Source organism: Pristiophorus japonicus, chromosome 4 (genome assembly GCF_044704955.1).
Source record: "Pristiophorus japonicus isolate sPriJap1 chromosome 4, sPriJap1.hap1, whole genome shotgun sequence".
Taxonomy (NCBI): domain Eukaryota; kingdom Metazoa; phylum Chordata; class Chondrichthyes; family Pristiophoridae; genus Pristiophorus; species Pristiophorus japonicus.
In genome coordinates this window covers 215,182,424-215,207,422 of record NC_091980.1, presented here as the reverse complement: position 1 = coordinate 215,207,422, position 24,999 = coordinate 215,182,424, and the positions used below count along the sequence as shown (strand labels likewise).

Here is a 24,999-nt window from a genome sequence, read left to right as displayed (position 1 = left end):
ATTGCTTATCCACCATCAACCCTTTAAGTATCCTTTGCCAGTCTGTTCTAGCCAATTCACACCTCATACCGTCGAAGTTACCTTTCCTTAAGTTCAGGACCCTAGTTTCCGAATTAACTTTGTCACTCTCCATCTTAATAAGGAACTCTACCATATAATGGTCACTTTTCCCCAAAGGGCTTCGCACAACAAGATTGCTAACTAATCCCTTCTCATTACACATCACCCAGTCTCGGATGGCCAGCTCCCTAGTTGGATCCTCGACATATTGGTCCAGAAAACCATCTCTAATGCACTCCAGGAAATCCGCGTCCACCGCATTGTTATTAGTTAGGTTAGCCCAATCTATATGTAGATTAAAGTCGCCCATGATTACTGCTGTACCTTTATTGCACACATCCCTTATTTCTTGTTTGATGCTGTCCCCAACCTCACTATTACTATTTGGTGGTCTATACACAACTCCCACTAGCATTTTCTGCCCTTTGGAATTCTGCAGCTCCACCCATACTGATTCCACATCATCCAGGCTAATGTCCTTCCTTACAATTGCATTGATTTCCTCTTTAACCAGCAACGCCACCCCGTCTCCTTTTCCTTTCTGTCTATCCTTCCTAAATGCTGAATACCCTTGGATGTTGAGTTCCCAGCCTTGGTCACCCTGGAGCCATGTCTCCGTGATGCCAATCACATCGTATCCGTTAACTGCTATCCGCGCAGTTAATTCATCCACCTTATTCAGAATACTCCTCGCATTGAGGCACAGAGCTTCAGGCTTGTCGTTTTAACACACTTTGCCCCTTTTGAATCTTGCTGTAATGTGGCCTTTTTTGCTTTTTGCCTTCGTTTTTCTGCCCTCCACTTTTACTATTCTCCTATCTATCTTTTGCTTCTGCCCCCTTCTATTTCCCTCTGTCTCCCTGCATAGGTTCCCATCCCCCTGCCATATTAGTTTAACTCCTCCCCAACAGCACTACCAAACACTCCCCCAAGGAGTTTGGTTCCGATCCTGCCAAGGTGCAGACCGTCCGGTTTGTACTGGTCCCACCTCCCCCAGAACCGGTTCCAATGTCCCAGGAATTTGAATCCCTCCCTGCACCATTTCTCAAGCCATGTATTCATCTGAGCTATCCTGCAATTCCTACACTGACTAGCACGTGGCACTGGTAGCAATCCTGAGATTACTACTTTTGAGGTCCTACTTTTTAATTTAACTCCTAGCTCCCTAAATTCGTCTCCTAAGACCTCATCCCATTTTATACCTATATCGTTGGTACCTATATGCATCACGACAACTGGCTGTTCACCCTCACTTTTCAGAATGTCCTGCACCCGTTCCAAGACATCCTTGACCCTTGCACCATGGAGGCAACATACCATCCTGGAGTCTTGGTTGTGGCCGCAGAAACGCCTATCTATTTGTTCTATAAATTAAGCGGGCCTCTCCGATGAGCGCCGTTCTAGCGGGCGGCCGAAACTTGACCCCAATGAAACTGCATTAGCCAAGTGTCAAATTAGTTCAGTGGTCGCGCTCATGCTTCTGAGTCAGAAGGTTGTCGGGTCAAACACTAATCTAGGAAGTGAGTACTTCAATGCACTAATGAGGGAGTTCTGCATTGTTGGAGGTCCTTTCCTTTGAATGAGACCTTAACCCAAGGCCTGTTCAGATGGATGTAAAATATTTCTTCAAAAGAAATAAACTGGTCCTTCATCTCATTACTATTTCTGTCACTTTGTTGTGCACTTCTGCATTTGCCTACAAAACAATGTGACAACATTTCAAAAGAAATTCAGTGTGAAGCACCTTGGGACATGCTCTCAGGCTGGTAATATCCTTCTCCCAAATGCTTCAAAAAGTTGTGGGCGTCACCTGCCATTCCGACAGTCTGGCTGTAAGGCACAGAGTCCATGTCACCATCAGCCACCGGTATTAAAGACGTTCTGCCTCACCAGCCGCTCTGGCTAATTACTCTGGGCTCAATTTTCTCCAATGCTTTTTTTTTTAAACGTATTTGAAGAGTTACGCCCATTTTTTGGGGGCCCGACTACGCCAGAAAAAAAGTTGAAAGTTTCCCCGTTTTTACTTGTGAATGTGGCGCACATTGTCCTTAAGTTCTATGGGTGCAGCCTAAGATGTGCGCCAAAAAGATCGGGTTGCCAGGATAACGCGGGACATACTGCGGGCTGAGGCTGGAAAGTGAAACATACAAGACATTCTGGCCAGCTCACTGCAACCTGCACAAGCACCTTACACATTGCAGTTATTTAAGGCAGCAGCTTACCAACATGAAAATATTAAAGAGTCTTTGTGCCAAGAGTTTATCCTGTAACCTGAATTGGAAAGGCCCCCTCCCCCCCACCCGGCTGGTGCTGCTCCAAGCCCAGGCCGAAAGGCCTCCTTCCCCGCTGGTGCCCGGTGTCGCCTCTAGCCCAGGCCGAAAGGCCTCCCTTCCCTGGAGCCGGTGCCGTTCCTAGCCCTGACCGAATGACCCCCTCCCCCACTCTCTCTCCCCCTCTCTGCTGCTGCTGTCCCGGCCGTGGAACTGGATCTTCTGCACTGATTCTCTTACCTGCATTGATTTTGTTAACAGCCCAGAGCGGTCACATATGCAGTCTTCACAAAAATCGTAGTTTGCCAAATTTGTGTAAATGGCCAGAATTGGCACGAGTGGCAGGTTACGCGCCCAATGAAATAAAAAAATTGTACCTTAGTGAATTACGCTGGCGCGGAAACTTGGAGATTTTAATTTACTCCCAAAAAAACGGTGCACGCCAAAAAAACTGTGCTGATAATTGGGGTAAATTGAGCCCTATTGGTGCCGAAATTGCCCCTTTCGTTAAGGCCTCTTGCGGCCGGAAAGCAGTGGCCAGGGCTCATTGCGGAATGGCCGCCGATTTTTTGTGGAATGTCCGTCGTTTGCACAATTGCCCTCGAGCGTTTTTCTGGTGGTGACCATATCTGCCCCGCTCCCCCACTTCTGCCCCGCTGCTGCAAAAGCCTCCTAAGTGCGTCATCAGATCGCTCACCATCGATGTCCCGCCCCTGAAGCATAATTCACCTCCAAAAGTCTTGCGACCGCCGTTCGGTGCCCAACAGCTTTTTGTGTCGGTGTTCCTTGTTGATCGGCGGCGCGGCTGCCCTTAAAGGGGAGGTGGCACTGCTGGCAACAGCATTTTCTTTTTTGTCGGCCGACTGCCAGGTTGGCCCAACAGTTATGTCCCCGGGTTCGGCCGGGCCGCCAACAGGCAGCCTGGCACCCCCTCTTGGGTGCCAGGCCGCTGGCCCGGCCGAAACCCTCCCTGGTGGCCCAGTGGACCTAACTAAAATGAACGCAGAGTTTGCAGTGGTTCTCCCCTTTAACTGAAGGGGAGAGACGTGGTGACGCGCCAGCGCGAAGATGTCACCAGCCCGGCACTGATGACTGACAGCGGCGGCTTCTCCGTCCTGCCCTCACTTCCGTCCCGCTAGTGACAGTCACTCCGTCCCACCCCTACTTCCACCCTCTTTATGACCGACTTCTGACCCGCTCGAAATAAAAAGACAAAGAGCTGAATTTCGCTGGATAGGGCGTCGCATCCATTGTGGCGGCCAGAACACAACAAAAACAGTCGGTGCGCCCCGTTTCTAGTGGAGGGCAATTTCTGCCCCAAAATGTCTTCCCTCAACTCGGCAGGACAATGTGGAATGTGCTTTTTGAGGAGTTCATGTTCAGTGGGTGCTATTGGTTCTCCATTCTTTGAACATTTCGTGTTAATATGAACATTGACACTGTCCTCTATGCTGGTTATTGCCTCAGGATTGAATTCAGAAGATAGAATTAAAGTAATTTATCTGTAGATAAAGCACCATTAATTAGTTTGGATTTACCATGGAAAGAAAATACATAAATATTCCTCAAGGAGGCATTGAGGCACAAAATTAAATGTTCAGTTCAAATGTGGCAAAGGAATATAAATACTTCGTTCCACTTCATGTGATTTCCTGGCAAAGAATGTGCTCAAAATAAGTTAACACCATGGTTGAAAAAAGTGTTTGACCCACCAAGGGTCTTTACACACAAGTTTCCTGAGTATGCACATTTGCATTCCCTTACTGCAGGTATTGTTATAAAATGGGTGTAATAACTGAACTTTCTGGAAACTTTGCTGCAATGAGGGATTGAGAGTGGTGGGGGCTGCGGGTGAGTGGGAGATCGAGGCGTGGTGCCGGGGGAGGGAGATCAGGAGTCGGGTAGCTTGGGGTCAAGGAGTTCGAGAATGGGAGTCGCGGGCCGAGGAGCTGAGAGAATGGGAATCGGGCATCGCAGAGTCTGGGAAAGGAGATTGGAAGTTTTGGCACCTCGAGGCCTGGGTGAAAGAATAGAAATCAGGGATCTCGGGATCGGGTGAAGGAGATCGGAAGTTTGGGCATCTCGGGGCTAGTGGTTGGGAAACTTTGAATTAGTGTTTTCAGGGCCGAGTGTGGGAGATCGGGAGTCGAGGATTTCGGGGCCAGTGTTGGGAGAATGGGAATTGAGCATTTTGGGGTAGAGGGGTGCTAGAATGGGAGTCGGGGATTTTGAGCATTGGGGTTTGGAAAATGGGTATCAGGATCTTGGGTCGTGGTTGGGGGGAGAGAGATCAGACGTTGGGGATATCGTGAGTGGGGAGAAGGGAACACCGGCAATCAGGGGAGTTCTTTAATATGGGTTCAGGAAGAGCCTTCCTGCTCCTATTGGATCCACGTTCATTTCGGTTACTTGCTTTCTTTGTTGCAGGCTTTCTGTAGGGCTAGTTTCTCTGAGTGCCACCTGTATTGACGCGGGGACCTCAAGTGGGTATTAGGCCCTTTATTTGCATATGCAAGGGGCCTAATGCCTGCTTCAGGCATAGGTAAAGGACGCCTCTTGTTCCAATATGGCGGGTGATGCACTTGCAGCCCATCATTTTGGGGTCTTAGCAGGCCAATATCCAGTCCCGTAGCACTCTGTCACCTGAGACTTTGCTTTGTAACTTCTTAGTGCCAAAACCACCACTGAAACCATGAGATTTCTGTTCTTGGGCAATCTAGGAGTATACCCCCTGAGAAAATTTCTAATGTTGATGATTTAGTTGCTGCAATTTGCAACATTTTAGAGGACGAGGCAAATATAGTTTCTCACTTAGTATTGGGGGTTGTTGCCTTCCAATTCCACAGTAACGCCAATGAGTTAATCTACAATGTTTTATAAAATAAAGGACCTCACACCGCTTAAATTAAGTTGATTTTTAAAATGTTTGTGGATTAACCGCTGCAGTCCATGTGGAGAAGATACTCTCACAGTGCTGATAGGGAGGGAGTCCCAAGATTTTGACCCAGGGACGATGAAAGAATGGCAATATGTTTGCAAGTCAGGATGATGTGCGACTTGGAGGGAAACTTACAGGTGGTGGTGTTCCCATGCGCCTGCTGCCCTTATCCTTCGAGGTGGTAGTGCTCATGGGTTTGGGAGATGCTGTTGAAAAAAATACAATAAAACACAATGGGCTGGATTTTCGGCTTTGATGTTTTTAAGACGATAATGGCGGCGGGGCGGAAAGGTTAGCACCCAGGAATAGTTTGCGTCTCAGTAGGTAAGTTTGGTCTGCTGGGCCCTGCAACAGGCGGCGCAGTGCTAAGGGAGGCATTGTACACCTCTCTTGGGCACTAGGATGGGAAACTCCCGAGAGAGGCCTGGGGATGGGGAGAATTAGCTTAAAAAAAAACCTCAAAAACATTCCCAAAACATTGCCCACACCACCACAATACAAATCGCAAAAAAAAATTAAAAGAAAAAACTATCACACGTACCTTAGGAGTCCATTACCTACCTCGCCACTGGCGGGATGGTTGCATTACCCTGATTTCCCAGGCAGTCAGTGCGAGGCACGCTTTGGGGCATGCGGATCGGGTAATAGTCCAAACGCGAGCTGGTGTCGCAACCAGGGGCGTGCACACGGGCACAGCTCTTCTGGGAAGTGCTGCTGCGCCACCGCTAATCCGGACCCGAGGATCACTGCAAGGCGCTGGAGGCTGACCGCCCAGCCAAAACACCTCACCGCCACCATTGCCGCTGCTCCGAGGCGAAAAACGGAGCGAAGATCCAAAAATCCAACCCAATGCATTTGTCCAGAGATACATTGGCCCCGATATTGGTAGCCTTACTGCCCACTGCTGCTGAGTTTTGCTGCCATTTTCCTGTCCTCGCCATTTTCCACTTGGGTTGGAGAGGGCGGGAGAGGAGTACCGCCGGGAACTGTCCTCTGGCGGCCAAGTCAAGTATGTGGCCTCCCGCCCGCCGAGATGCCAGTTTGGTGCGGGCGGGAGTTGGCGGGAGTCGGCGCCAGCAGGGGGAAGGACCGCTGCGTGGAGGCAGGTCTAACCCCGACGGTAGGTATGAAGACCTGCAAGAAAAGGTTAATGAACATCTTTTAAAAAAAACTTTTATAGTGACTTACCTGGATGGGGTTCCCTGAAGGTGATCCGGTGTTTTTTTTTTTGGTAATGTTTTTTACTTTTCAGAGTTCCCCCCTCAATGGGCCCAACTCCATCCTCGGCGGCACTTGGTCAGCAAGCTCATTTGCCGCCGAGATTGAGAGCTCTCGCCCGCTGCCGCCCAGATTGATGGCGTAAGCCATTGTTTGGCCGCCGGGCGGTACTGCCATCTCTTTTTGAGGAATCTTTCAGGCAAAGTACCACTCGGTCTCTCGGCGGCCATCGGCAATCCTTTGGGCGGCAAATGGGCGGGCCTTGCAGCGCATGAAAACCGGGGCCATTAACTCAATCTATAAGCCTCTGATCTATTTCTTCCCATCATTCACTCTATTGGTGCATTTCCTTCAATAAAGCTGTAGCATAAGTTTTCAAATGCTTTGTAACATAATTAAATTTGGTTTAAGATTTTCATACACGCTGTAGTTAGTTACTGATATATCACATTAGTACTGTACAATAAAATGTACTTCACTCTGAATTTGAATATGAATTGCTCGTAAATTAGCAGTGCTAATGCTAGAAACTGTGAAAGCGCATTTAGAAAATTATACAGAAATTTTGTTACAATTTGGTGGATCAAAGGTGGATTTACCTTTGAAGGTTGAGCCTCATCAGTTCAATTCCCAAAGTTGAAATTGGTTCATTATTTACCGAGTTATTCACTTTTAGCAATCTGCATCTAGAGTTTCTGAAGCTCAAACTTTCTACGTAACTACATTATAAGAATAGTTTTGAAAGAATGCTAATCTGTACAAAATAACAGTTTGTGCTTTGCACTACTAGCCCAGACCTCAAAGCAAAGGATGCGAAATTAGAAATTTTACGCTTTAGAACTGTGTGTCTCAGGCAATTTCAACATAATGGCCTCAAGTTTTGGCCTGAGTTGCTCCTATTTTTTGGGGGCAACTAGTTTAGAATGGAGCATCCTAGAAATTGCAATTCTCGGCATTTAGTTTGCTCCAGTTCTAGTGAGTTAGAATAGTTTCATTTTAGAACAGATTTTTTTTCCAAAAGGAGGCGTGTCCAGCCACTTACGCCTGTTTTGCAAGTTTAGGCAGCGAAAACTTACTCCGAACCAACTGAGAATGGAGTAAGTGTAAATTTTTGTACACTCAGAAAAACCTTGCCTACACTTTAGAAATTAGGCGTAGGGAACGAGAGATGGTGGGGGGGGGTGGGGAGGGGGGGGTGCGGAGAGGGAAGTTTACATTAAAAACTTCACTTTTACAAATAAAGAGCCATCATCAATAAGAAATGATAATTAAATCAATAAATCAACCAAACAAAAATTAAAAATTTTTTTTTTTTTAAATCAATAAATAAAAAAATACATTTCTAGTCACCAACTGCAGCACCGGGAGACCTCCAATAGCGTGCTGGGATGGGGCCCCCCCAGAAGATGCCGGTCAGGCGGGTCCGGCCGCTGCCCAAGACTTTGGGCGGGGCCCGCACCCAGTGAGATGCCAGGCGGGCAGGCCCCACCGCCGAAGCCGGGCCGCAACGGAGGACTTCGGGCGGGGCCCGCCCCCAGCGAGATGCTGGGTAGGCGGGCCCTGCCGACGAAGCCGGGCCCCCGCAGAGGACTTTGAGCGGGGCCCGCCCCTAGCGAGATGCAGAGTGGGCGGGCCCCGCTGCCGACGAGGTAAGAGGTGTCAGGCCACTCAGCCTGGGATAGGGGCGACATTTCTTTGGCCAGGGAGAGGGTCGTCGCCCGGAGACTGTACGCGCTGGGAGGGCTAGGAGCTACTGCACACGCGCGCAACTGCCGGCACTGTTTTTGGCGCAGGGCTGTAGCTCCGCCCCCTGCAGCTCCTGCTGCGCCGCGCCGAGCTGGAAACGGGCCTACAGCTATCGGAAAATCGCGGGGTAAGTATTCGGCGCAATTTTTGTTCTACAAATTAGGCGGGCCTCTCCGATGTGCGCCGTTCTAGCGGGGGTCTGAAACTTGATCCCAATAATTCTACTTGTGGGACTGTGTATTTTGTTAGTAGTTATAATCATTCCGTATTGCGTATATCATTGATTATTTGTATCAGACAACAAATACAGTAGTGTATAGACTTTCTGATAATGAGCAGGAAAATATTTGTCTATAAGCATTAGATGAGCATACACTTATAAAATTAAATTCTGTTAAATAACATAATTTTATTCATTTTTTGTTAGAGGACAATATCTGTATGAAATGAAAAACTTTCAACTTGCCAACTTCTGCATCCAATATTCTGCTGCAATGAATCAAGGTAATGCCTTCACACAATGATAATATTCTCAAAATGTACTTAAATGTGTTTAGTTATAGGAAGATTAGTAAAAGCAGGTGTGATTAGTATATTATTATTAGTATGCAAACAAAATTATTTTGATGGGCCCAGCTGACAGAAAAAATGAACGGGGGCGGTGGGTGGAATTGTGTGGTGCCCCGTTTGGGGGCGGTAACAGTAGCGAGGTGGAAGTTCCTGTGCCACTCGCGGATGTCCTGCCCTGCTCGCGATAATGGAGTTACCGCCCCCAAGAGGAAGTGGAACGCAAAATACCGTTACGCACTGGGACGAAAGCGCCGTCACGTAGAGGGGGCCCTCTGCCTGGAGTGCTTGGCTGCCAGATCGTTGAACGATGCAATGGGCTGCGACATGTAAGTCGGTCGATTTTTTTTTCCCCCCCAGAATGCCACTTCCCCTTTAACTAGCATCCCGCGAGTGGCCTGCAGCACGCCCCCTGAAGCTGTCACTGTCATCGCCTGGCACAACTTCGTGGGGCGCTCCAGAAATTTTGCTCCGGGACGAAAACAGGTCACTGCGCACGGTGATGACACGTCATTGCCGGCATAGCGGAGTGGGGCACTACGGGTTACTGCCGCCACTAAACTCCCGCAAAATTTAGCGGGAATCATGAGAGGCACTGCACCCGGATGAAAAGTCATTTGCGCCCAGTTAGGCAGGCTCAAACGACCATAATTTCTCCCCCGAATTATACAATTGTCCGAAGTAACTCATTAATAAATCCATATATTTTAATGTTTAGGATATGTGAATCATTATAATAGAAATTATCCAGATTTAATATTGTTTGCACCCCCAAATAATTTGTATTCGAAATGAACAGATTTTCTTTAAACAGTTCAAAATGCATAAGAAAATTGCAATGACTGTAATGTCAAGTCATTTTTAGAGGAAATATATGGGCTTCCTTCATTCATTTTTGTTGTAAGTTCAAGAGTTACATAAGCATTCTTAATGAATCAACCCCTTATTTTCACTGATACATTTTCCCATCATATTGCTAATATAAATTTTAGATGTTGTACTGATTATGGCAACAGAACCAAGACTGTTAAAAATATCGACTGGGGGCAATGGAGTTGAGAAAGTGCCTTTAGTAATGCTGAGTCTGGGAGTAGGTGATCTGCCTGGTATCTGGCTCACTCAAACTAGATCATCCAGTCCAATTACGAATATAAGTGGCGCATGAGTTAAAACTGCAAAACTTGGGAGTAAATGTTGATCTCTGACTTTATTTTGAACAGCCAGTTATATCTAAGTGATTTACATATTTTGGTCATCCAATGTTCCTTTTAAAATGTTATTAATCTAATACTGTTAAAAGTTCCACAAATCGTAAATTTGCTCTATGTAGAATCAATGGGGGTTAATTGAACCTAACTCTCTGGCGGGAAACCCACAGAATCGGATGGAACACTGGTTTTACACCTTGCCCAATATTACTTTGCATTGACTTCAATAGTAAGTAAAATCAGACAGCATTGCATCCAATTCCAATAGGTGGATTAGGTTAAAATTTCCCCCCATATTTCATTTTTAAAGCAAATTTGCATATATTGAAATAAATTAATGCACTATAGATATTTCCCCCAAATTGTTCATTCTTATGTGGACTTTCAAAAGGCAAACAAAGATTTGGAAGGTTTTATGTTTGTATCCATAGTAGTATTTAATAGAACAATGCTTTGCAACTGATGACTTTGTCAAGCTTTTACAACCTTTTCATAATCTAGTGTTTTATCTTTTACTTGCTGAAACAGCTCTTGATTCATCTCCGGTTCAGCAAGCTACTGTGCAATCTTTTCTAAAAAATTACGACAAAGCAATAGACAGCTTGGCTACACTTGAAAAAACAGCACCATTGATAATTTTGCTCGGGAAAATACAAATGAAAGCTGATAGACATGAGGTAATATACAATTCTGAATCACTTTCCTCAATACAACATATAGGGCTCAAGTTTCCACAAGATAAAAAACGGGCGCCCCTCCGAGCTGGGCGCCCGTTTTTCGCGCCTAAAACGGCGCCTAAAAAAAACCTCGCAATTCTGGAGCATTCTGCAGCTCCTTGTCTGCCTGGCATGGCGCCCAGGGGGGCGGAGCCTACACTCGCGCCGATTTTGTAAGTGGGAGGGGGCGGGTACTATTTAAATTAGTTTTTTTTCCTGCCGGCAATGCTGCGCGTTGGAGCGTTCGCGCACGCGCAGTGTGAAAAAAACATTGGCACTCGGCCATTTTTGTAGTTCTTTGTAGCTGTTTAATTTTTGAATTTTTTTTTAATAAAAGCACATTAGCACTTGCAGCCTTCTCACTGTCTCCTTCCCCCCTCCCCCGCGGGAACGGACCGGCTGTTCCCTTCCCCCCCTCCCCTCCACGGGAACGAAACGGCTGTTTAATTCCCCCCCCCCTCCACGGGAACGAAACGGCTGTTTAATTCCCCCCCCCCTCCACGGGAACGAAACGGCTGTTCCCTTCCCCCCCTCCCCTCCACGGGAACGAAACGGCTGTTCCCTTCCCCCCCTCCCCTCCACGGGAACGAAACGGCTGTTTAATTCCCCCCCCCCTCCACGGGAACGAAACGGCTGTTTAATTCCCCCCCCCCTCCACGGGAACGAAACGGCTGTTTAATTCCCCCCCCCCTCTACGGGAACGAAGCGGCTGTTTAATTCCCCCCCCCCTCCACGGGAACGAAGCGGCTGTTTAATTCCCCCCCCCCCCCTCCCCGGGAACGAAGCGGCTGTTTAATTCCCCCCCCCCTCCACGGGAACGAAGCGGCTGTTTAATTCCCCCCCCCCTCCACGGGAACGAAGCGGCTGTTTAATTCCCCCCCCCTCCGCGGGAACGAAACGGCTGTTTAATTCCCCCCCCCTCCACAGGAACGAAACGGCTGTTTAATTCCCCCCCCCCCCCTCCACAGGAACGAAACGGCTGTTTAATTCCCCCCCCCCCCTCCACAGGAACGAAACGGCTGTTTAATTCCCCCCCCCCCCCTCCACGGGAACGAAACGGCTGTTTAATTCCCCCCCCCCCCTCCACAGGAACGAAACGGCTGTTTAATTCCCCCCCCCCCCCTCCACAGGAACGAAACGGCTGTTTAATTCCCCCCCCCCCCCTCCACAGGAACGAAACGGCTGTTTAATTCCCCCCCCCCCCCTCCACAGGAACGAAACGGCTGTTTAATTCCCCCCCCCCCCCTCCACAGGAACGAAACGGCTGTTTAATTCCCCCCCCCCCCCTCCACGGGAACGAAACGGCTGTTTAATTCCCCCCCCCCCTCCGCGGGAACGAAACGGCTGTTTAATTCCCCCCCCCCCCCCCCCGCGGGAACGAACGCCTGCAGAATTCTCTGTGCCTGAAGCACTTTCACACAGGTAGGAAGATGGTTTATTTAATCTTTTCTTTGCTTATAAATGTTTATTCAGGTTGGATTTATTTGTATAATATTTGTAGAAGTATAAATAAGGATTTATTGTAGAATTTAATGACTTCCCTTACCCCCCCCCCCCCTCCCCTCCCCCCCCCTCGTTCTGGACGCCTAATTTGTAACCTGCGCCTGGTTTTTTAATGTGTAGAACAGGTTTTTTCAGTTCTACAAAAATCTTCACTTGCTCCATTCTACTTTAGTTTGGAGTATGTTTTCACTGTGGAAACTTTCAAATCAGGCGTCAGTGGCCGGACACGCCCCCTTTTGAAGAAAAAATTCTGTTCCAAAGTAGAACTATTCTACCTGACTAGAACTGCAGAAAAAAAAATGTGGAGAATTGCGATTTCTAAGATAGTCCGTTCTCCACCAGTTGCTCCTAAAAATCAGGCGCAAATCGTGTGGAAACTTGGGCCAATAATCTGGAAAATTTTAACATTGAAGAATGTGTGGGTTTAGATGTGGAAGGGGGGTTAAATTCAGCAAAATGTCAGTGCATCCGGAAGCCAGCTCCAAAGCGCCAACTTTCGGATTTAATTCGGGCGTATATGGCTTGTGTGTATAACCCCCTCCAGAGAGGCAGGTTAATGATTAGAATATTTAAATGTATTTCATCGATATTTCAACTGGCATTTACATTTAGCAGCACATGCATGGGTTTCCCAGGCTTCCTGAAATTCGCCATTGAAATCAAGGTGAGAAGACTGAATGACAATTCATGGGGCTCATTAAAAGTCAGGTATACAGCATCAATAAATATAAGGTGCTCACAGCTGCTTTCTTATCAGCCACTGGGAAAGGATTTGTTGAGAGTACTTGCATTGAGATGCTAATTTGTGCACTTTGAGGTATTGAGTCTCAAGATCAGGGTGTGTGACGGCATGGCTGCCTTAGATTGGACCTCAGATGAGGAGCAAGATGACCATCAGCAACATCAACATCCTGCTATGAAGAGACCAGCAGGTGGTCAGCAGAGAGGGGAGTAGTAACAGAGAGGGGAGTAGCAGTGGGGTTGAGGTTGCAGGACGCACTACCCACGTAACAGGATGTACAGGCAGAGGCTCAGCTTCCTCTCGGAAAAACAGTGCTTCCGGAGGCACAGATAGTCACATCAGGTGGTGGCAGACATCTGTTGCCTCCAAGAAGATGACCTGCTCCCTGCTGGAGCTGGTGGCCATGCATTACCAGTGGCTGTGAAAGTGACCTCCACCCTCAACCTTATTGCTTCCAGATACTTACAGGGCACTTCTGGAGACATATCCAGAATCTTCCAGTCGGCTGCACATAAATGCATAAGGCAGGTCACTGATGGATTGTTTGCCAAAGCTGGCAATTATGTCAACTTCATCTGTGATGGCACTAGTCAGAATCAGCAGGCGCTTAGGTTTGCATCTCTGGCTGACTTCCCACAGGTACAGGATGTCATCGACTGCACACACATGGTAATCTGCACACTTCCCCGATTAACTGGAAGTATTCTTAAACTGCAAGAGATTCCATTCCATCAATGTTTAGCTGGGGTGCAACCACAGAAAAGGTTTATGCAGGCGTGTGCCAGATTCCTGGGGAGCTGCCATGATGCTTTTATCCTGCTGCAGTCCTAACTCCCTGACCTCTTTGGACATGCAAGCAGACATAAGGGGTGTCTGATAAGAGATAAAGGATACTCCATTCAAACTTAGCTGATGACACTCGTGAGGAACCCCACCAAAAAGCCCAAGAATGGTACAATGACAAGCATATGACCAGCACCCAATGCAGCACTAGCTGCTCACTTTGCTACCCGGGATGTCAGTGATTCCCTTATAGCTGTAAAGTTCCGTTAGTCGCTACCACTAGACTGATGTAACAATCACATCCAATGACCACTCTTCCCTCCGCCCCCAATCTCACTGACATAAAGTAGTCCTGTAACAAACCATCCACCCAATGTACATCCCCCCCATTGGTCCCTGTCAATTAATGTCTTTCCAATCATCAACAAACAACTGAAAAGACAAGTTGCCACCAGATAATCGAGAATGGGCAACACAGGAAAGTGGTGCAAAGTAATACATTTTATGTGATTCTACTGAGCAACAGAAACTTAATAACATAACATTTTTTCAAGCACCTATGTGCGTACCCTTGTGGAACTACAAAGCATTACTCTTCCTTTTCCTACCGCTCCTACTTGGCGCATAACATGTGACATCAGCAGATGTAGAGGCAGACTGCTCAGACTGTTGAGGTGCTCTTGGCTGATGACCTCTGAGTGTTGGAGCCCATGAGGGCCCTGCCAAAGACTGCTCCACCTGCACCTGAGCAGGGACAGACTCGGCCATTGAGAGAGGAGACAGCATGTCGGGGACTGGCTAAGTGAGGGGCATGGGGACAATGGGTGAAAAGTGGGAGTGCTTTGAGTGGAGTTCCCACCTCCATGTCCCCATTCGCTATCAATCCTCTCATGGGCTAACCACACTGCACTCCTAATGCTGTGCTGGAGAGCAGGTTGGTGCAGATCAGTGATGCGCTCTACGACCAATGCTAAGGTATTTGTCATCCTATTCAAGACACCAGACATGTTGGCATCCAGAGTGGTCAAGGCCTGTATGGATTCTTTTGAATACCGGGATTGATATTCCACAGAATTGGTCAATCTATCCATGGAAGAAGACATCCTCGCAATGTCCTGCAACATTAACCTACTCATGCTTGAGCTGGACTGCTCCATTCTCTTTGCAATTGTGGACAGTGTGCATTGAAGACCTGCCAGTGAATCGCAGATTTTCTGCTGCCCCTCAATGATTATCCTTTTCATCGATGGCCCCCAGATTTCAGCATGTGTCCAGCTGAGCAGAGTTGGAGATGGTTGCGCCCTCCAATGCAGACTTTCCATGGCCATCCCGGCCACCACTGTCTACTCTTGCTCACTTGTGAGTTATCAGGTGAAATTGAAATTAACTGCCTAACTGGACCCACCGAAGTGCGAATATCTGTGCTAGTAGATGGTAAGCATGACTCCTGTGATGGTACACCCTTAGCAGCAATCAGCTTCCCTGAGGATTCATCTTCAGGGAGCTCCATCGACTGCTGCTGTATGCATGAAGCACCTGCCAGAGAAAAAATATATGAATTAGTAGTGGCAAGGTAATAATGTTGCAACTTAGCGTTATGAAGATGATTATACTTAATTCGCTGCTGCAATCAAGTCAGCATGACTGATTGTTGTTTGATATGTGGGTCGCTGATATTTAATTCTGACACCAGGTAGTTGGGAGGTCTCAATCTCTCTATCTCCGATGGTCAAGGATACTGAGTCACCAATGATATCCAGCACTTCTCCTCTGCAGATGTTAACTGCATAATCTGTGGAGGCACACCTCCAGTCCTCTTCCTCGCCCTTGTATTTCACACTCTTTTCCCACAATGGGGAAAGAACAGACCTATGAATGACTAATGGCATATGCTGACCCGATGGATGCAGTGCATTTGGTGAGGCTGATACCAGGGAATGGCATCAAATTGCTTAAGAATTAGGGTGAATAGAAGTAGTGGATGGATAGATGGGAATGCGAGAAAGTCCATGGAAAGTGAACGATGGGTACACTTGCATGGTAAAGGGGTGTGAAGAGTTATGTGATGGAGCAGGCTTGACAAGGCAGAGTGGAGGTGGGGTGGGGAGGCAGGGATGATGAGCACAACAGATTGTAGGTGAATATACAACTGCACTCACCTTTCCTAATCTGGTTTGGTCATTAAAGCGCTTCCTGCACTGAAACCATGACCGTGGCACAACGCTTCTGCTGCTGACCTTCTCGGTCACCTACAGCAGGTCTCTTCCTCCTGTTGCTGGGGAAGAGTATCTCTCACCTACTCCTCACCTACAACCAGCAGTGCATCGAGTGATCCATCATGTAATTTCTCCCTTTCTTTGTGAAAACTCCTCACTCTGCCAAAATCCATATTTGGATTGGCCCTTTAAATACTCCAGGTGTGATCGCATCATATGGGTCTGCACCACGCCCACTGCTGTGCATTCGGTGCCAGACCCGGAAGTAATATTACAATGAGGTGGCTCTATTAAAATACCACAGACCCGACGCGCTGAAATTTCTTCTGGGTTTCGCACCTGATATTGCACGCCTCTCCCAGCCCCCGCTCCGAATGTGCCATGGAATTATTATCAGGGCCATTATGACTGTTGGAGCTAAACTCTCTGATCTGATTTTAAAAACTTGATATTGGTATCTGTAAACGCTAACAGACAGTGGGTTTATCCTAATCCTTATCAATTTTAACAGGTACATTTGTTTATATGATCGGAAGTTATCTTGGAGCTACTCTTGCTCCGCAACCATAATTTCTCCGGAAGTGCAGTGGAAACGCCGGTCGGGATTTCCACTGCACTTTTGAAGGTTACTGAGATGGAATTGGTACAGCTCTGAAGAAATTCTGGGCCGTAGTTTTTTGTTAATAAGGTTCTAAGTATATGGCTAACCATTTACCGTGCTGGATTAGAGACCACTAACCTAATGATAATCAGTATTTGTTTATCCATTGCCTCTACAAACTAGTCCGATTCAGTTTTGTTCCTCCCATGAACGCAGATCATCTAAATAACCATAATGGGGATGATTTTCCTCCTCTCCCCTTGCGCAAGCTGGATGTAGCGCACCAATGATCCTTTTTGCTGGTCCTGAAAAGGAGGCTTACCTGTTTGGAGTTCGAATAAGTTTGCTGACTCGTCCAAATATATCTTTGCTTCTTAAATCCTTTCAGTGGTTGATGCAATATTTGGGCCTGTGCCAGGCCGAGAACCAGGAAAATTACCGGAACGTTCTGACATCACTCCTGCATCATTTACATACAATCACCTGTTTGAGGTGGGGGCAGTTCACCAAAGCTCTGGGCTGCCCCAGGACTGTGAATGAAATGCAAAAGGGGTAGAGACCTATCGAATTGGGTTTCCATTCCTTGTTTCTTTGCTTTCTTCCCAGGAAAGGGGCATGCTCTAGGTGCAAAGAAGAGGAAAATTGGCTCCAATATTTGAATGGGAGAATCAATAATAGCTTAAAGGAATTGCCCCAGCATATTTATCAAATCTCAGGTGGTTCGATATTAAAATGTAACCTATTTTGACATTTACCATTTACAAAAAAACCAAATGTGTAGTGTTGAAAGAGGTTTATAATTTTCAACAGTAGATTATAACAAAAATAACATGATCTGAATTGCTATGGGGACGATTTTTGTGTTGCCATCGCCATATTTGTCCTTAATACTGGGGCGGTGGTGGACATATATGTCGCAGTTAGGACCCCACTGCTATTTTTGATCAGACAGCGGCCATTTCGATCGACGATTAAAGGGATCCTCGACTGCTGTCAGGAAAGCTGGTGATATTTTTATGCCAGTCGCTTATGGGTTTTCCCCATTAAATGCTTTGCAATGTTATGCATTTTCTGCAGTAGGTTCTACATACATGTTGTCTCCTGCTTCTTTGTATTCCCAATGCTAAATATACCTTCCATTTAAGGTGCTTCTGCAGACCTTCACAAGCAGCTACCCCACCTGATTTCTCATGCATATTATCTGTGTGCAGATTATTTAAAAATAAATATTTTGTGTTCTTATTAAATTTGGATGATTTAATTTAAATGTAATCAGGCATGGATTTGGATATTTTGGCAAAATCCTTTCATTCAGCAGGAAATTGCAGTTAGGCGCTTCTGATGATGGATGACAATTAAAATGAATGGCAGTTCAGCATCACTGACATTTCATATTGTATTTTTTTTCAGCATGAATTATTTTGCAGAAAAAGCTGTGCTGATGAATTCATGATTTTGGTGGCATGATTACAAGTCCAAAAACTAAGTCATTCACAATAAAAGTTCTATCTGATGGTCAATTCCTTCAAACCACCCTGCAATTCATTCTTTATAAACTTACAACAACAATAACTTGTATTTATATAACACCTTTTACATAGCAAAAAGTCCCAAGGCGCTTCACGGAGTATATGAGACAAAAAAAATGTGGTCAATTTTCTATGATGTTTCACAGAGAGTTTGTATGGTTGCATACAAACATAATTGAGTACTAAAATTAAGTACTTGTTTACCTTTGTGTCTTAATGCAAGGAGTATCCGCAATAAGGTGGATGAATTAACTGTGCAAATAGATGTTTACAAATATGATGTGATTGGGATTACGGAGATGTGGCTCCAGGATGATCAGGGCTGGGAACTCAACATCCAGGGGTATTCAACATTCAGGAAGGATAGAATAAAAGGAAAAGGAGGTGGGGTAGCATTGCTGGTTAAGGAGGAGATTAAGGCAATAGTTAGGAAGGACATTAGCTTGAATGATGTGGAATCTATATGGGTAGAGCTGCAGAACACCAAAGGGCAAAAAACGTTAGTGGGAATTGTGTACAGACTTCCAAACAGTAGTAGTGATGTTGGGGAGGGCATCAAATAGGAAATTAGGGGTGCATGCAATAAAGGTGCAGCAGTTATAATGGGTGACTTTAATATGCACATAGATTGGGCTAACCAAACTGGAAGCAATACGGTGGAGGAGGATTTCCTGGAGTGCATAAGGGATGTTTTTTTAGACCAATATGTCGAGGAACCAACTCGGGGGGGAGGCCATCTTTGACTGGGTGTTGTGTAATGAGAGAGGATTAATTAGCAATCTCGTTGTGCGCGGCCCCTTGGGGAAGAGTGACCATAATATGGTGGAATTCTGCATTAGGATGGAGAATAAAACAGTTAATTCAGAGACAATGGTCCAGAACTTAAAGAAGGCTAACTTTGAAGGTATGAGGCGTGAATTGGCTAGGATAGATTGGCGAATGATACTTAAGGGGTTGACTGTGGATGGGCAATGGCAGACATTTAGAGACCGCATGGATGAACTACAACAATTGTACATTCCTGTCTGGCGTAAAAATAAAAAAGGGAAGGTGGCTCAACCGTGGCTATCAAGGGAAATCAGGGATAGTATTAAAGCCAAGGAAGAGGCATACAAATTGGCCAGAAATAGCAGCGAACCCGGGGACTGGGAGAAATTTAGAACTCAGCAGAGGAGGACAAAGGGTTTGATTAGGGCAGGGAAAATGGAGTACGAGAAGAAGCTTGCAGGGAACATTAAGATGGATTGCAAAAGTTTCTATAGATATGTAAAGAGAAAAAGGTTAGTAAAGACAAACATAGGTCCCCTGCAGTCAGAATCAGGGGAAGTCATAACGGGGAACAAAGAAATGGCGGACCAATTGAACAAGTACTTTGGTTTGGTATTCACTAAGGAGGACACAAACAACCTTCCGGATATAAGAGGGGTCGGAGGGTCTAGTAAGGAGGAGGAACTGAGGGAAATCCTTATTAGTCGGGAAATTGTGTTGGGGAAATTGATGGGATTGAAGGCCGATAAATCCCAGGGCCTGATGGACTGCATCCCAGAGTACTTAAGGAGGTGGCCTTGGAAATAGTGGATGCATTGACAGTCATTTTCCAACATTCCATTGACTCTGGATCAGTTCCTATGGAGTGGAGGGTAGCCAATGTAACCCCACTTTTTAAAAAAGGAGGGAGAGAGATAACAGGGAATTATAGACCGGTCAGCCTGACATCGGTAGTGGGTAAAATGATGGAATCAATTATTAAGGATGTCATAGCAGTGCATTTGGAAAGAGGTGACATGATAGGTCCAAGTCAGCATGGATTTGTGATAGGGAAATCATGCTTGAAAAATCTTCTGGAATTTTTTGAGGATGTTTCCAGTAGAGTGGACAAGGGAGAACCAGTTGATGTGGTATATTTGGACTTTCAGAAGGCTTCCGACAAGGTCCCACACAAGAGATTAATGTGCAAAGTTAAAGCACATGGGATTGGGGGTAGTGTGCTGACATGGATTGAGAACTGGTTGTCAGACAGGAAGCAAAGAGTAGGAGTAAATGGGGACTTTTCAGAATGGCAGGCAGTGACTAGTGGGGTGCCGCAAGGTTCTGTGCTGGGGCCCCAGCTGTTTACACTGTACATTAATGATTTAGACGAGGGGATTAAATGTAGTATCTCCAAATTTGCGGATGACACTAAGTTGGGTGGCAGTGTGAGCTGCGAGGAGGATGCTATGAGGCTGCAGAGCGACTTGGATAGGTTAGGTGAGTGGGCAAATGCATGGCAGATGAAGTATAATGTGGATAAATGTGAGGTTATCCACTTTGGTGGTAAAAACAGAGAGACAGACTATTATCTGAATGGTGACAGATTAGGAAAAGGGGAGGTGCAAAGAGACCTGGGTGTCATGGTACATCAGTCATTGAAGGTTGGCATGCAGGTACAGCAGGCGGTTAAGAAAGCAAATGGCATGTTGGCCTTCATAGCGAGGGGATTTGAGTACAGGGGCAGGGAGGTGTTGCTACAGTTGTACAGGGCCTTGGTGAGGCCACACCTGGAGTATTGTGTACAGTTTTGGTCTCCTAACCTGAGGAAGGACATTCTTGCTATTGAGGGAGTGCAGCGAACATTCACCAGACTGATTCCCGGGATGGCGGGACTGACCTATCAAGAAAGACCGAATCAACTGGGCTTGTATTCACTGGAGTTCAGAAGAATGAGAGGGGACCTCATAGAAACGTTTAAAATTCTGACGGGGTTAGACAGGTTAGATGCAGAAAGAATGTTCCTGATGTTGGGGAAGTCCAGAACTAGGGGACACAGTCTAAGGATAAGGGGTAAGCCATTTAGGACCGAGATGAGGAGGAACTTCTTCACCCAGAGAGTGGTGAACCTGTGGAATTCTCTACCACAGAAAGTAGTTGAGGCCAATTCACTAAATATATTCAAAAAGGAGTTAGATGAATTCCTTACTACTAGGGGGATCAAGGGGTATGGCGAGAAAGCAGGAATTGGGTACTGAAGTTGCATGTTCAGCCATGAACTCATTGAATGGCGGTGCAGGCTAGAAGGGCCGAATGGCCTACTCCTGCACCTATTTTCTATGTTTTATGTTCTAACCCATCCAGTATGACTCAATTGAATGTGATTCTGAACACAGCAATTCGTTTTTGCGATTCTCTATATTTAAAGTCGTACATTATGAAAAGATTGGCCAGGAGTTGCTCAGCAGATTCTGCTATGTTTTTGACACCATTTATTCTTCTGTCCTCCATCTCTTGCTTCCTCACCCGCCCCCCCATTCCTTCTCTCCCCACCCCTCTCTACCCTACCCCTCACCTTCTCTCCCCACAATACAAAACAAATGTTCAATAGTAGCATTAATGTTTGTAATCCTTTGCTTTTGTTATATCCCAAATTTTCTGTTTGCAACATAGGAAGCACTGATCAGCTTTCAGGAAGCTTTGGATCTTAAACTCAAAACTTCTGAAATAAAAGTTACAAACAAATTAACAGAAAGTGCAGAAATACATTATCTCATGGGTCTTTGCTACACTGAACAGGATAAACTGCTAGAGGTGAGAATATTTATTATTCCTTATTTTGACATATGCATGTTAATTATTTTTCTCATTACTTAATATGCTTTCTTGATATTTTTCAGGCAATAGATGCATTTAATAATGCACTGAAATTGTACCCAAAGTTTGCTAAAGCTTATTATCAGCGAGGATTGTGCAGAATGAGGCTTCATGAGGTTAATTGTGTCTATGACTTTCACAGAGCCCTTGCAATCAATCCCAAACTCTATGAGGTATTGAAGTTTACATATATATGTATTGATTCCAGATAATTACATCCAGATGTACACAAAATTATTCATTGGTTAACAAATATTCAATGTCCCCACTTAAAAAAAAAATCTGATTTACAGATATATATCTGTATTATTTGTAAGTACATTATTGTTTTTTTTTTAAGTGTTGAGAACAATGTATAGAAATATAATTGACTGTTTATAGATTTTTAGTTTGTAAAAATATGTGCTACCAGAAAGTTAGAAAATTACTAACTGGAGGAAAATGGGGCAGTGAGGCATTCCGCTGCAACCCTGCCCCAAAACATGCTGTCAGGATTTTGCTTCCATCAACCGACCTTGGCCACCGACCCTGAGCCTCCCTGCCATATATAAATGCTCGTGGGTAGTTATGGTTATGTGCCCCCAACAATTTTCTTCTGTTTCCACCCCTGCACCGTCCTCAGGAAACAACCCCACCATAAAAGTGGAATTGTGAAGTCAGCACAGTGTACAGAGGCGGTAGAGCAGGGTGGTGGCCATCGTTTCATGCAATGCCTTTAAACTGCAGGGGAGTTAAATTGGGCCACAGCGCCTTGGAGAAAACCATGCTAAACATTGAATAAGTAAAACTAGATAAGTACTTACCACAATTGCTGTCTCTCCCGGTCCTGAGATTCCCCAACCTCCGACAACCAAGCCCTGGCCCCAACCTCCGATCTTTCTCTCGGATCCTACACTCGAGCCTTGATACTCCCAATGACTCCCAATGCACAACATAAGTACTTAACCTGCGTTAATAGTGACCCAAACTTGGAGTATTTACCTCCTCCGGCAGCACTGGCTTCATGATGACGAGGCGCGAAGACCAATATCCGGGGCTCCACAAACCTCACCATTAGTGAGGGATGTTAACACTGTAGGACGTGGGCGTGGGGGGGCGGGGGGGCGAGGTGAAAAGAAAATAGGTGCTCCCGAATTTAACCTCTCAGGTCTTTTACAGATTTAGAGATTGATTTAAACGCTTGGACGGGCAACCCGCTGAACACACCATTTTAAGGCCCAGGCCTCGTTTAAATAGAACCGGCGAGCAGACTAGCCCAAACACGTTAAATTCAGCCTCTTCGAGTAATTGTTATTCATGAAGCCATTTTCAATGTTAAGCACTTAAGCGTAGTATGAAACTTCAGATAGAGTGCTAAAAAATTTAACTTCAGAACATCAGAGTGAGTATTAAAAGAATGTAACGGATCCTCGAGGAATGAGTGACCACAGCATAGTTGAATTTCAAATTCAGTTGGAGGGCGAGAAAGTTGGATATCAAACCAGTGTCCTAAGCTTAAACAAAGGAGACTACAAAGGTATGAAGGCAGAGTTGGCTAAAGTGGACTGGAAAAATAGATTAAAGTGTGGGACAGTTGATGAGCAGTGGCAGACATTTAAGGAAATATTTCATAACTCTTAACAAAAATATATTCCAATGAGAAGGAAAGACTGTAAGAGAAGGAATAACCATCCGTGGCTAACTAAAGAAATAAGGGATGGTATCAAATTGAAAATAAGGGCATACAAAGTGGCCAAGACTAGTGGGAAGCCAGAGAACTGGGAAACTTTTAAAAGCCAGCAAAGAACGACTAAAAAAATGATAGAGGGAAGAGTATGAAAGTAAACTAGCACAAAATATAAAAACAGATAGTAAGAGATTCTACAGGTGCATAAAAAGGAAAAGAGTGGCTGAAGTAAATGTTGGTCCCTTGGAGGACAAGACTGAGGTATTAATAATGGAAAACAGGGAAATGGCAGTGCTGTTGAACAAATTTTTTGTAGCGGTCTTCACAGTAGAAGACACTAAAAACATCCCAAGAGTGGATATCAAGGAGCTATAAGGAGGGAGGAACTTAATACAATCACTATCACTAAAGAAGTAGTACTCGGTAAAATAATGGGACTAAAGGTGGACAAGTCCCCTGGACCTGATGGCTTGCATCCTAGGGTCTTAAAAGAAGTGGCTGCAGAGATAATGGATGCATTGGTTGTAATTGACCAAAATTCCTTGGATTCTGGGGAAGTTCCAGTGGATTGGAAAACTGCAATGTGACACCCCTATATGTAAAAGGAGGCAGACAGAAAGCAGGAAACTATAGACCAGTTAGCCTAACATCTGTCATTGTGAAAATGCTGGAGTCTATTATAAAGGAAGTAGCAGCAGGTCTTTTGGAAAAGCATTATTCAATCAAGCAGAGCCAACATGGTTTTATGAAAGGGAAATCATGTTTGCCAAATTTGCTGGCGTTCTTTGAGGATGTAATGAGCAGGGTGGATAAGGAGGAACCAGTGGATGTTGTGTATTTGGATTTCCAGAAGGCATTCAATAAGGTGCCACATAAAAGATTGCTGCACAAGATAAAAGTTCAAAGGGTTGGGGTTAATATATTAACATGGATAGAGGATTGGCTAACTAACAGAAAACAGAGAGTCAGGATAAATGGGTAATTTTTCAGTTAGCAAATAATAACTAGTGGGGTGTCACAGGGATCGGTGCTGGGGCCTCAACTATTTACAATCTATATTAATGACTTGGATGAAGGGACTGAGTGTAATGTAGCCAAGTTTGTTGATGATACAAAGATGGTTGGGAAAGCAAATTGTGAGGGGAACACAAGAAATCTGCAAAGGGATATAGTCAGGCTAAGTGAGTGGGCAAAAATTTGGCAGATGGAATATAATGTGAGAAAATATCAGGTTATCCACTTTGGCAGGAAAAATAGAAAAGCAAATTATTATTTAAATGGAGAAAAATTGCAAAGTGCTGCAGTAGAGAGATCTGGGGTCCTTGTGCATGAAACACAAAATGTTAATATGCAGGTACAGCAAGTAATCAAGAAGGCAAATAGAATGTTGGCCTTTATTGCAAGGAGGATGGAGTATAAAAGCAGAGAAGTCCTGCTACAACTACAGGGTATTGGTGAGGCCACACCTGGAGTATTGCGGACAGTTTTTGTTACGTCTTGAATAAAGAGTCAGACTAGATACTACAAGCTCAAAGTAAGACATTTATTACTGATCTCAGAGTGCGTCTCCAGCCTTTTAGGCCTCCTTATATACAGGTGCTCCCAAAGGAAT

At 45.5% G+C, this 24,999-nt stretch overlaps 1 protein-coding gene across 10 annotated transcripts in view; it reads left to right on the top strand.

The window, feature by feature from the left end:
• Positions 1-24,999, top strand: part of ttc6 (tetratricopeptide repeat domain 6) — a 630,178-nt gene that overhangs the window by 473,473 nt on the left and 131,706 nt on the right. For all 10 annotated transcript variants that reach the window (XM_070879081.1, XM_070879080.1, XM_070879076.1 and 7 more), the window contains 4 exons: positions 8,660-8,736; positions 10,536-10,684; positions 21,518-21,658; positions 21,745-21,894. In XM_070879081.1, coding sequence (XP_070735182.1) covers positions 8,660-8,736; positions 10,536-10,684; positions 21,518-21,658; positions 21,745-21,894 — 517 coding nt within the window. The remainder of the gene's footprint in view (positions 1-8,659; positions 8,737-10,535; positions 10,685-21,517; positions 21,659-21,744; positions 21,895-24,999) is intronic.